Here is a 12,659-nt window from a genome sequence, read left to right as displayed (position 1 = left end):
AGGAAAGGAAAGGAAAGGAAAGGAAAGGAAAGGAAAGGAAAGGAAAGAAGGAAGGAAGGAAGGAAGGAAGGAAGGAAGGAAGGAAGGAAGGAAGAAAGGAAGAAAGAAAGAAATTCTTGTGTCTATTTTCCTTAAAAAAAAAAAGAGGCAAATTTCCACTTAACAAGCAGAAACAGTTTAGAAAATTGTATAGTATCCAAAAGAAACACTCACTTCACAACTCTGCCATCTGTTTGGAATATTTGGCCTTAACTTCTGTTCACAAACAACTTTCCTCATTTCTTCAACTGATGGATCAGAAGGTACAAGATCATAATAAGGCAGCTGGTAATCTTCATGAATTCCTATATTGGTTAAAAACAACAACAACAATTTTGAAGAATTTATTGATAATGCCAGACCATTCTTTGTCCAGACAGAAAAGGAACACCTGAGAGTCCTATTCAGGGTTCCATTCATGAATTAGCTAAGTGCTTATGGCTTGGTCTGTCTCATCCACATCTGCATCAACAACCCATCTTTCTGAGTTGGTACTGGGTCCAGTACAGCTTGCAACTAAATATCACCATGGGATCAGCAAAGGCTATTTTTTTTTAACATTTATTTATTTTTGAGACAGACAGAGACAGAGCATGAACGGGGGAGGGTCAGAGAGAGAGAGGGAGACGCAGAATCTGAAACAGGTTCTGAGCTGTCAGCACAGAGCCTGACACAAGGCTCAAACTCACGGACCGCGAGATCATGACCTGAGCCGAAGTCAGACGCTTAACTGACTGAGCCACCCAGGCGCCCCATCAAAGGCTATTTTGACGATGGTTAACCATGAGCTATGTTGACCAGATTGACAGTTTCCTATAGAACCCTATGGTACAAAAAATGAGAGTTTTTATTCTGTGAGCACTTACCCTCTCACTTGGCACAGGGATCTACACTCTACCACGGAGATGTAAATCCTACAAGCAAATCGGAGGTGCAAGTCCTTTACCTCTACTTGGATCTGTCCTCTTCACTGTAAGAGACATGCTCCCCCTCTTACTGTTACATAAACTTGAGACCCTAGTCTCAACCAAGCCTGGGCCCCCAAGGATAAGAAACTATTCCTCAAGTAAATATGGGAGTTTCTCAATCTAAAACTAAACCTAAGTTAAAACTTAGTTTAAAACATAGTGTAAGGGTGATATAACTGTATTCTGTATTTGTAACTTCCAGCTATGAAGTTGGACAAAATACCCACAATCTCAGGGGGGAAAATGAGTTTGACCCAGTTATAATTTAGAAACAGCTTCCTGGGTGGCCTCTCAAGTAGTCATCCACTCTAAATAACTATATGTCAAGATAACAAGGGCTTGGTTTCTGATGCTCCCAAGATTTAAATGGAAAACAGAAAAAGAATACACTAGAATAAGTGTGTCATGTCATTTCCTCTCACCACAGATTTTATCTCCTTTATTTTCTTTGGCACTCTCAGTGATCACTGCTGATATGTGTAATTACACTCAATAAAAAAAGGCTAGGGGCACCTGGATGGCTCAGTCGGTTAGGTGTCTGACCTCAGCGCAGGTCGTGATCTCACAGTTCATGGGTTCAAGCCCTGTGTCAGGCTCTGTGCTGATAGCTCAGAGCCTGGAGCCTGCTTTGGATTCTGTCTCTCTCTCTCTCTCTGTCCCTCCCCCTCTCACACTCTTTCTCTCAAAAATTAATAAACATTAAACAAAAATTTTTTTAATTAAAAAAAAAAAAAAACAAGGCTATCCTTGAACAGCTTCTCTGTTCATGACAAACTAATGGGGGAGGGGGAGAAATTTACCACCAATGGAACATCGTCGAGCTATTTCCCAGAATACTAAGCCCATTGCATAGATGTCAGCACGTTTGAAGGATTCAAAGTGTTTCATGTTTATGGAATCATCTAGAACTTCGGGGGCCATGTACCTAAAAAAGAAGTCAGCATTTTACTTTATGTAATGGTGGCCACAATACTTTTGAACTCTTTCATAGATTTTTTTTCTCCTGAGAATTAAAAAAATAAAATAAAATAAATCAGTATTACCAGTATTACCTCTGAGATTTTTCTTCCCTTTTAGCATGGTTCTGCTACTTTTTAAAATGATTCACACTTCTTATAGAAATTTTCCCAAAGTTCATAAAGTACAAAGTAAAAAATCATTCCATTACTACCACCCAGTGTTAACACTTTGATCAACATCCTTGCAGATATCTCTCTCTATATATGGACATATACATACAATATTACATAACTAAGATCATATTACCCTCAAAAATATTAAATATCCATACTGATTTGAAAATTACTGATGTTAACTAAATCCCATGAAAAGTTGAAACAGCAATTTCATGCTACCTGCCTTAATGATCTTAGTTTCCAATGAAAGACACAACATATAATAACCATGACTATGATAAATGTCCTAACATATACCACCTACTTTGTCAAGTACCATGCAGGGACCATACATTTTAATCTAAAAATCTTCTCACTAGAAGAGGATGAAAGGAAGGACGAAGACATAATCCAGGGAACAAAATAATAGGAAAAAATGAATGCCAGTCCTCCTATTTTTTAGAGAGCAAGTGGGGGAGGGGCAGAGAGAAAGGGAGACAGAATCCCAGGCAGGATCCACACTGTCAGTGCAGAGCCCGATGTGGGGCTCAAACTCATGAACTGAGCTGAAATCAAGTCAGACACTTAACCAACTGGGCCACCCAGGCTCCCGCCAGTCCTCCTATTGATGCCACATTGTAGGGTTTTCAAGTTTTAAAAAGCCTACTAAAGTTAGAGATCAGGATCCACGAAGACCTGATCTGCAGCAACCACTGTCCTGGACCCTAAGTCAAAAGTTCTGAGAGTCCCTGTTGAATCCAGAAATCACAGATACAACTGAGACAGAATGAAGCTTGGCTCTATCCAAAGCTGAGGCAGTAGTGTGAACATATGTTGTGGCAACATGCTGTGATACAGAGTAAGGCCTTTTGGGTCAGAAAGGCCGAGGTTCATATCTCAGCTCTTCAGGTTACCATCCTTATGAGGCTGGCCTCATTATTTAACTTCCATGGGGCTGTTTCCTCATCTATGAAATGAGGATAAGGACACCTACCTAGTTATGTTCTTTTGAAATTCATGGATTCAACAAATGTTTACTGAAGACCTGCTCTGTATTAAGCACTGTAACGGATACTGGGAATCCAAGGCTGCTCTCAAGCAGCTTGCCATCCAGTGGAATATACAGACAGATAAATGGAGAATTACAATGTGCTAAGTGCCTTAACCGTCCAGGTTCAGCCTGCTGAGAGCCCTTGGTAAAGGCACTTCACTGTCGAGAAAAGGCTTCCTATGAGAAAGGAAGGGTGAGGACAAATCAGGGAAACAGCACATGCAAAAATTCTGAGGAAGAAAGAAAGGTGTATTCTCAGGAACTAAAAATAAGAAAATGGGGGCACCTGAGTGGCTCAGCTGTTAAGTATCTGACTCCCGATTCTGGCTTAGGTCACAGTCTTGAAGTCTGTGGGATTGGACCCCATGCTGGGCTCTGTGCCAACAGCACAGAGACTGCTTGGGATTCTATCTCTCCCTCTCTCTCTGCCCCTCCCCTGCTCTCTCTTTCTCTCAAAATAAATAAATAAACATTTTTTAAAAATAATAAAATAAGGAAATGGTTGGGCTAGCTACAGTACAGCATATAAGGAGAGCATTAACTGAGATGATATATATACAAGACCCATTAAAATGATTGGCACATACTGGGCAGCCTATTATCGTCAGCTAATATTGTTATTATAATTAATATAACTAATGATAATATTCTGGAAGGGCCACCTTTCATCAGCAGGCATCTTTTAAAGTCAGGTAACCTTGGCTTCAGAGCAGGCAAGACCATGAGATCTTCTACCTGTGGGCAATCTAATAAAGTACAGGTTTGAGTTTCAGAAGACACGTATATACAAATGAGAAGGCAATGAAAAAGAAGTTGATTTCAGAAGGTATTAAATACTATTCACAAGTATACCTTTTTGTTCCCACTCTGTGGTTTGGAGCAATATCAATCGTATCTGTGGCTGAATCGTGTCTTACTGCCAGTCCTAAGTCTGCAATGCAGCAAGTTCCATTCTTCTTTACTAAGATATTCTTGGACTTCAAATCTCTATGAGCAATGGCTGGTTTCCCTAAAGAAACAAAAATTAAATGTGATTATTTAAAAGGTGATACCAGTCACAATTCTCACCTTTAGGTTCAAAGCCTCTACTCCTGTCCCAGCGCAGTGTCAAAGCATCTCAGCCCGCATCATCCACAATACCTGGACAGTTACTCAACAACCCCAAGCAAGTCATTATACCCAAAGTTGCTGAAATCACATTTCTTCAAAAAACATAGAGAAAATAAGATTCTCTAAAAGATGGTGCTCAAAAACTGTAAGTCTAACAACTCGAAGCCTAGGGGTTAAAGACGTTAGTTTGTTGACATCTCATGAATTATTTACAGAACTCTAGTCACAGACTGATATTTCAGTCTAAGAACCAAATATCTACATCACTTCATCTACCTCCCAACTGTAATGTACTCAGTTTTAGATTCACAACCTTTAATACTAACCACGGGAAGACATGCTATTAAAAACTCATAATTACAGTGTGGAAACCCTAGAACCCTCCTCCATTGCTGGTAGGAATGTAAAAAGGTACAGCCACTTCGGAAAAAATCATCACAGTCTGGCAGTGCCCCAACACCATCAATTACTATATAATCCAATAATTCCACTGTGTAAGAGAACTGAAAATATATGCCCACACACAAAAAAATAAAATAAAAAAAGCGTACACCAATGTTCATGGCAGCATTACTCACAACAGCCAAAAGTGGAAACAACCCAAGTGTCCATCAACTGATGGGTAGATGTGGTACGTCCAAACAACAGAATACCATTTGGCCATAAAAAGGAATGAAGGACTGATATGTGCTACAACATGGATGAACCTTGAAAATACATTAAGAGAAAGAAGCCAGCCACTAAGGAGTTTGGGAGGAACTGGGGAGCGACTGCTATGGGTACAGTATTTCTTTCCGGAGTGATGAAAAATGTTCTAAAATTGACTGCAGTGATTCACAACTCTGTGAATACACTAAAAACTGAGCCATACACTTAAAATGGGTGAATTGTATGATACGTGAATTATAACTCAGTGGAGCTGGTACAATCAACAACAATAATAATAATTACAAAGATGAGGCTAAGATGTGAAATAGCATGTGTGCAGTAAAGTGCGGAGTGATGGCAAGTGTAGAATCTCTACAGGAGAGAGAGATACTGGCATCTGATATCCTACATGGCATAAAAATCATACCACAACAATTTCGTAACTAAAATTTTTCAACTATAAACGGTCTCATGCAGTCTCCTTATCTCAGGGTTATATATGATTATTAGATGGCCAGATAATATTAGATAGCATGTTAATTTTTATAAAGCATCTTTCACATTACATTTGATACTACACATAAAAATACATTCTTCTAGACTTTAATTCTAAAATGAAGATCCTCAAAATCACAAGACTACATGCCACTTTTAAGAACTCACGAGCACGTCAGTGGTGCCACAATGACTAGAGAATCTCTAAACAAATTCCTACATTGCTAATTCCCCCTGAGATTTTCAACAGAAAGATAAAATAATTTCATTTAAAACCTCATTTTAAACATCTCCACTTAGGCTGACCTGTCACAAAAATTTTCTAACAGACATTAGATTCAGGGGAATTTAAAGCTTAAATAACAGAATTACTTGGGAGTTACCTTGGGTACCAACAATCTCCATGTGAAGATGGGCAAGTCCACTTGCTGTGGACAAAGCGAGTTTTATCATTCCTTCCACGGTCACTGTGTATCTGTTCAAATAATCAAAAAGGGATCCATGCTCATGATAATCTGACACCAACCAGAGCTGAGTCCATGTACCGTTGTCTATAGAGTAGAATAACAATGCTTCAGATGGGTTGTAGAACATTTAAGATTTATCAATTCAAAAGTTACCACTTTTTACTCTTGAAATCCACAACTGTAACATATAATGATGGTACCGTAAGTGTGCATATTATTTCCTTCATGTTTTGTCTGTCTTATACTTTTACATACATATCTTTCAGATACTCTGAGTAAGCCCCCTAGTCTTGAGATAAGGCAAGGATAACTAATCCCATTTAAGAGGTAAGGAGTCATAGTTCCAAAATGGTGACCTTGAACCTACACAGACAGTAACAGAGCGGGGACTCCTTAGTGGCTAGAAAAACGTCTGGTTCAGGTTAGGTGCTCGATGGTTGTTTCTGGAAGGAGCAGGGAAATGAGAGGAAGGAAGATGGGAAGTATCTGGAGCCTAGTGTGGCCACAGTAGGAATGGAATAGTACAGGACAAAACTGACTGTGAGCTTAAATGAAGAAATGCAAGCTTTATCACAGACTGTACCTTCAGTTCACAAAGAAGCCAGATAAGAGGATTATGAACCCAAGGTTTACAGCTTACAAAAAAATATAAAAATTGTGGTATTTCCCACTGACACATGGGAAAGCAGAGACAGGAACTAAAACGTCCAGAGGAAAAAAGCTAGGGCTGAACCCAGTTTTACATAAGGTGATTCTGAACCTTGACAACTAGTAATATGTATTTCAAAAAGGTTGCTTGTAAACTGATACATGGATTTGAAATGTGTTTTCCCATGGGAATCATGGTAAAGATTCTGGCTAGGCTTCTGGGCTAGGCTGGTCCACAAAAGCCTATTTAACCTAAAAGTAGCAAGAAAATCACATATTTCGTGAAATCACGCATTACGACAATACTAGGAGGTAGCACAATTCAGTAAAACATGCAGGCTTGGAGTCATTCTGACCTGGAGTGAAAGCCAGGGCCTTGTTGTTATGGATTATGTGACCTCAGATAAGTTTTGTAACCAATGAGCTTCTGTTTCTTCTTTTACACAGCAAGAATACCTTACTTTTGCAAAAGTGTTAAAATTTAAAATATAAGATAATTAGTTAAGCAGTTAGTGTAACGCATGGCACACAGGAACTTAAAATAGGCTGTTTCCTGTTTCCTGAGACACCTGGGTGGCTCAATCAGTAGAGGGTCCGACTCTTGATTTCAACTCAGGTCATGATCCTGGGGTCATGGGATCATACCCGGCATCAGGCTCCATGCTGGGCATGGAGCCTGCCTAAGATTCTCTGTCTCCCTCTGCCCCTCTCCCCGACTTGTGCTCGCTCTCTCCCCCTAAAAAATGAAAAATTAAAAGAATTTTTGTAAATGTGATGTTTCCTACCCTACTGGTTGTAAAAAAAAAAAAAAAAAAAAAAAAAAAACCCACACAACTGACATAAAACAGCATCTATATTTTGAAGGTTTTTACTTGAAGGAAAGCAACTCTGATTAGAAGAGAATAAGAAAGGTATTTTCAGAAGATTCTAGAATAAGAAAGGTATTTTCAGAAGATTCTAGAGGGGATTTCTGGGTACTTTCCAAAAGAATTTAGATATTCATGACACTAGTTCTTTATAAACTGTTCTTCATAAACTGTACAAACGAATTCTATTCAAACTTACACGTTTTTCTTTCCCTTGACACGGATGCATCACTACCTTGATCTGCATACTTACTAATCAAGACTGAATTCTGAAAGGCTGACAAATAGGAACACAGGCAGATGGAAGAAAGGGAGGTTTTCTGAGGTAATTAGCAAGAAAGGCAGAAGAGGGAGAAGGAAGAGGCTGAGCAATATAAAGGACTGTCTCAGGTGGAATTAACTAATTCAGGGGGATAAGGATAAAGGAGAAGGGAATTGGTGTGGATGGACTAGGTTCTGGGCAAAGTCCATTAACCCCTGACAAAGAAAAGAGGAGAGGGCAGGGAAGATGCAGCAGGGGCAGCCAGTTCCCATGTTGACCACCAGAGGACAGCACAAGCTTGGCTGCGGCCTGAGCAACCGGGAAGAGAAAGGCCAGGGCACAGAGCAAGAGCACCGTGTGCCAGTGTGTTTGCAACTTGAAATACGCCTAAAACAGGTTGGGCTCATTTAGAGCCCCAAAATACAGATTTGAAAGCAACCACCACAGCCAAGTTAGAAACTATGCATGTGGGTAAGTTCTTCAAAGGAGCAATTATTGTTCGTAGACATAGAGCTCTCATAGGAATCAGTAAGAAGGGTTTTAGAAAACAAAGACAACTACTGAGAAATAAGAAATGACAGAAAATCTAGTCACGGAACATTATTTTTAAGGTCCTTTTAAGGGTTGGAGAGGAAGCTAAATGACGTAAAAGGCAGAAGAAAATGAAAATGAAGGACTTGGTCAAACAATGATCACTGCTTTTATCTGTTTTTAAGGTAAGTAATATGGAACTGGTAGTAACCACTGATATATCACTGCCTACATCCATCACACCCATCACTACCCCTAAGTCACAAAAAAGAGATAATCAAACATTATGTGCCTCCTGATGTGATACATAGGAAGTATACAATATACAGGAAGGTATACAATATCACCAAGAAACCAATAAAATGTAATTAGATTCAGTCTCTAATTCTAACTACAAGGAGCAAGTTCTGAGATACTATGGAAACTCAATCAACAGAGTCCAGAATGAGCCAGACAGGACAAACAGTCCAGTTTCTTCAACAAATAAACTTCAAGAAGAAAAAAAAAGATTAAGAGGGAACATAGCAATTTTAAGTTTAAGTTTTAAGCAATTTTAAATCTAAGATAATTATCAACCAAACGCATTGTGTGGACTAAAGTGACACAAAGTGACAAGTGCAATGTGTGAACTCAAGTTATTCGTAAAGTGAATGACCAATTATTTAAAAAAAAAAAAGACAGATGCAGAAATTTCAAAGTGACTAGATACCTGATGACATTTTAAAAAGTGACAATGGTCGTGTGGTCATGTTTCATTAAAGATTCCTTAATCTAAAGATGAAAATTAAAAATTTTTATAGAGAAAATATCCATTATCATGTCTTTGGCTTCAAATAATTCAGACAGAGGCAGGAGGTGGAATCAGAGATCAAATGTGAGGCAATGAGCTAACAATCAATGTTGAAGCTAAGTGACAGGCATTCATTATACTCTACTCACTTCACTTTTCTACAATACCGGAAAACTTCTAAAACTGAAAACTAAAAACAAATCAAAACAACCCAAGTAATAAATGCTTACTGCAAATAAGTTTGAAAATTCAGAGAAGCAAAAGGAAAAATATTCTTAATATTTTAAATATCTTAAATACACTTAATATTCTGAAGAAATACTGTTGAGGAAAACGGGAAGGGAGAGGATGAAAAAGAGGACTATGGTTCTGGTCAATCTAAACAAGAAAATGATAACGTTTTTTAAAAGTAGGAAAGCTGGGAAATACATCTGATTCTGGGTTGGGATGACAGGAGCTCTAACACAAGTCTCTGATGAATCTACGGAAGCAGGAACAGTGGACACGACAGTAGTAACTGAAGTCAAGACAGTAGGCGAAGGACATTCTGAAGCCACTGCTTGCAGTCACACTCATTCTGACTCTCCACTGACGTGGCTTCTTTGCTTCCTGCGGCATCGGATCTGTGCCACAGGCAAGAAAGCGTCCGAATGATCACCAATAGGCAAGGTGGTCTTGGACAAACTATTTCTCTATTTAACTGAGTTTATTTAAAAGTTTATTTTATTTATTTGAAAGGCTACTTAGCCCCTGGCAATTTAAAACACAAAATACACTGAGCAGTTATTTTCACTCTTCCTATAAATACGGTCATTAGTATAGATCAGAATGCCCTAACAGTCATGAGGAAATTTAAAGGAAACAGATCTCTGGGCTCTATCCTATCTCAATTTTGAGCAACCAGAGTTTATAAATTTTTTTCTATGTTATGACTATACTCAATAACTAACTGCCTAGAAAAAAAGAACATCGCTTTTAAAAAATATACATTGCTCTTTATATTTTATAAAAACAATTAGAGATTTAGAAACACGTAGTCAAGAGTCAAGAAAATCTTTAAGAAATTCCAGTTTCTAAAGGCTTCTAATATATTCTATTTGACTTAATGGGTCTAATCTGTATGGCAAACATTGATTTCTCACCAAATCTGACAATGTTTAGTAGCCATATTTGTGGAAAGGCTCAAGTAGAGTTCATTCTACTCAAAGGAGAAGGAACTGTTACTGACCTTTATTGTCTGCCGCTATAAATCCCAAGATGTTTTCATGGCGTAACATTACGGTCTGATAAATCTCGGCCTCACGGAACCATGAGCGTTCTTCTCTAGAGGAGAATATTTTGACAGCAACTTCTTCTCCTCGCCATTTTCCCCGCCAAACTTCTCCAAATCGACCTTTGCCAATACTTTCTTGTAACACAATAGTTCTTGCAATTGTTCTCTGAACGAGCAATGGTAAACCTAAAGATAAGCATAGGCATTAAAGAGTGACTCAGGAACAGAATAACTCTTACAGCTCTATCTTTAAGGAGCTTACAGTCTCACTGGGAGACACAGACTTTATTTACAAAAACAACAATTCATATTTAAAATGAAAATAATAAATATAAGAATCTAGAAACTCCTGCCTAGAGGGTCCAGGTAGACTTTGTACACTAAATTGAATTTTGACTGTCCTTTACAGAAGGGATAGGACCAAAGGATAAGAGGAGCTAAGAATTTAGGTAGGAGGAATATTCAAGCAGAGGTAGAAGAGGAAAATGAATGGATGTTTACAGAACCAGCTTGGACACACAGACGGGGATGGACATGGTAAAGCAATGGAAGAGAAGGGAAGCTGTCCACAGAGTATGACGAGTACTGTATGTTGAGCCCAAGACGACCAATGAGAGCTGTGGATAAAACAGGAACTATTAAAAATTTCTGAAAAGGGCCCATGAGGGGAATGAGGAGAAGTAATTTAAAGATCTTATCTTAGAAGGATGAATGTAGTAATGGTTTTATTGACGGGAGAAGAAAAGTATGTGAACACAAGAAACATAAAATCAGTATGTACAATCCATACTGGTTTTTTTTTTTTTTTTAATTTTTTTTTAACGTTTATTTATTTTTGAGACAGAGAGAGAGAGACAGAGCATGAACGGGGGAGCGTCAGAGAGAGAGGGAGACACAGAATCTGAAACAGGCTCCAGGCTCTGAGCAGTCAGCACAGAGCCCGATGCGGGGCTTGAACTCACGGACGCGAGATCATGACCTGAGCCGAAGTTGGACGCTTAACCGACTGAGCCACCCAGGCGCCCCAATCCATACTGGTTTTAATAAATCAGTAAAAATTATCACAGGAACCATTTCAAGACAAGCAACTTACTTGCTAGGAACGGGCTGCCTAGGCAACATTAGTATCTTAAAGAACGATGCCAAGTAACTTATAACTTGGTGATGGGACATTGGCATTATTTCACCATCTGAACATGCCTTACTCTAAAATATGTATTTTTAAAATATTGCCACACTCACTCATTTACAGAAAAGGATTTATCACTATCTACAACATTTAAGTAACACTGTATTTGGAACTATTCCAATTCACTTAATATCACATCCCCTATGGACTAAGGAAATGTCATCTTAAATTATACTGACCCTAACAGTAAAAATACCAGTTTAAACTATGTTCTACACTTGTATTTTATTTATATGACCTATACACGTAAATTTATGTAATTTATAATCTATATTCAGAATTGCTTGGTAGACCAAATTAATCCAATGATAGTAAATGAAAATATGTGCTCTCTTGGTTTCCTAGTATAAAATGCTTATTAATCAGAACATTAAGTTTTTGCTTTAAAGTGACCAGAAAGTTTTTCCTCTTTTCATCTAGAAGTTTCTCAAATGGGTCCTTTTCTCTCCTTGCTCTTTATCCTCCCCACCTATTGCAAAGTAGTTAGCAGTCTAATTATAAGCAATTGTTTTTGTTGATAAGGAGGCTGCTAGCTAAAAATAGATCTGTGAAAATTTCTTATTTAAATCAAGGAGCTCTTTAATATTATGAATAATCAATTCTTAGTTATGTTATTTAGTATAGATACTAATTCACAAGATTTTCTTAAAGCCTTTAAATGGGGTCACACGTCTAAAGATATAAAGTATACTTAAGAGTTAACTTCAGGAAGCGACTCTGGGAGTTAGAAAGGCAAGGATAGGCACCTGGGTGGCTCAGTTGGTTAAATGGCAGGCTTGTGATTTTGGCTCAGGTCGTGATCTCACAGTTGTGGGACTGAGTCCCGCATCAGGCTCTGCACTGAGCTTGGAGCCTGCTTGCAATGCTCTCTTTTCCTCTCTCTCTGCCCCTCACCTACTCTCTCTCTCTCTCTCTCTCTCTCTCTCTCTCTCTCTCTCTCAAAACAGACAAATAAACTTAAAAAAAAAAAACAGGCAAGGAGTACAAGAGAAAGGGGAACTGCAAATGGGAAGGATGAAAACGTCTAACACATTCAGGCCTCATGTAAATGATACAGTCAAGAAAGGGGAAAGTTTTTGTCTCCCCATCATCACTGCATTCTAGATCCCAAACTAAAATTCAAAACCAAATCTAGATCTGTCATATTATCTATATTTAGTTACCACAACCTGTATGAATAAGTGAGCATTTTTAAAAAGTAATAATT

At 38.4% G+C, this 12,659-nt stretch overlaps 1 protein-coding gene across 3 annotated transcripts in view; it reads right to left on the bottom strand.

Moving 5' to 3' along the window:
• The window catches only part of TGFBR1 (transforming growth factor beta receptor 1), a 59,705-nt gene that overhangs the window by 11,956 nt on the left and 35,090 nt on the right, over positions 1 to 12,659 (bottom strand). For all 3 annotated transcript variants that reach the window (XM_049627226.1, XM_049627214.1, XM_049627223.1), the window contains 5 exons: positions 10,219 to 10,449; positions 5,810 to 5,977; positions 4,026 to 4,182; positions 1,808 to 1,932; positions 214 to 344 (listed from right to left, as the gene is read on the bottom strand). In XM_049627226.1, the coding sequence (XP_049483183.1) occupies positions 214 to 344; positions 1,808 to 1,932; positions 4,026 to 4,182; positions 5,810 to 5,977; positions 10,219 to 10,449 (812 nt within the window). The remainder of the gene's footprint in view (positions 1 to 213; positions 345 to 1,807; positions 1,933 to 4,025; positions 4,183 to 5,809; positions 5,978 to 10,218; positions 10,450 to 12,659) is intronic.

Source organism: Panthera uncia, chromosome D4 (genome assembly GCF_023721935.1).
Source record: "Panthera uncia isolate 11264 chromosome D4, Puncia_PCG_1.0, whole genome shotgun sequence".
Lineage (NCBI taxonomy): Eukaryota > Metazoa > Chordata > Mammalia > Carnivora > Felidae > Panthera > Panthera uncia.
Note: the sequence above shows the minus strand (reverse complement) of the source record. Positions and strands in the feature narration are given on the sequence as shown.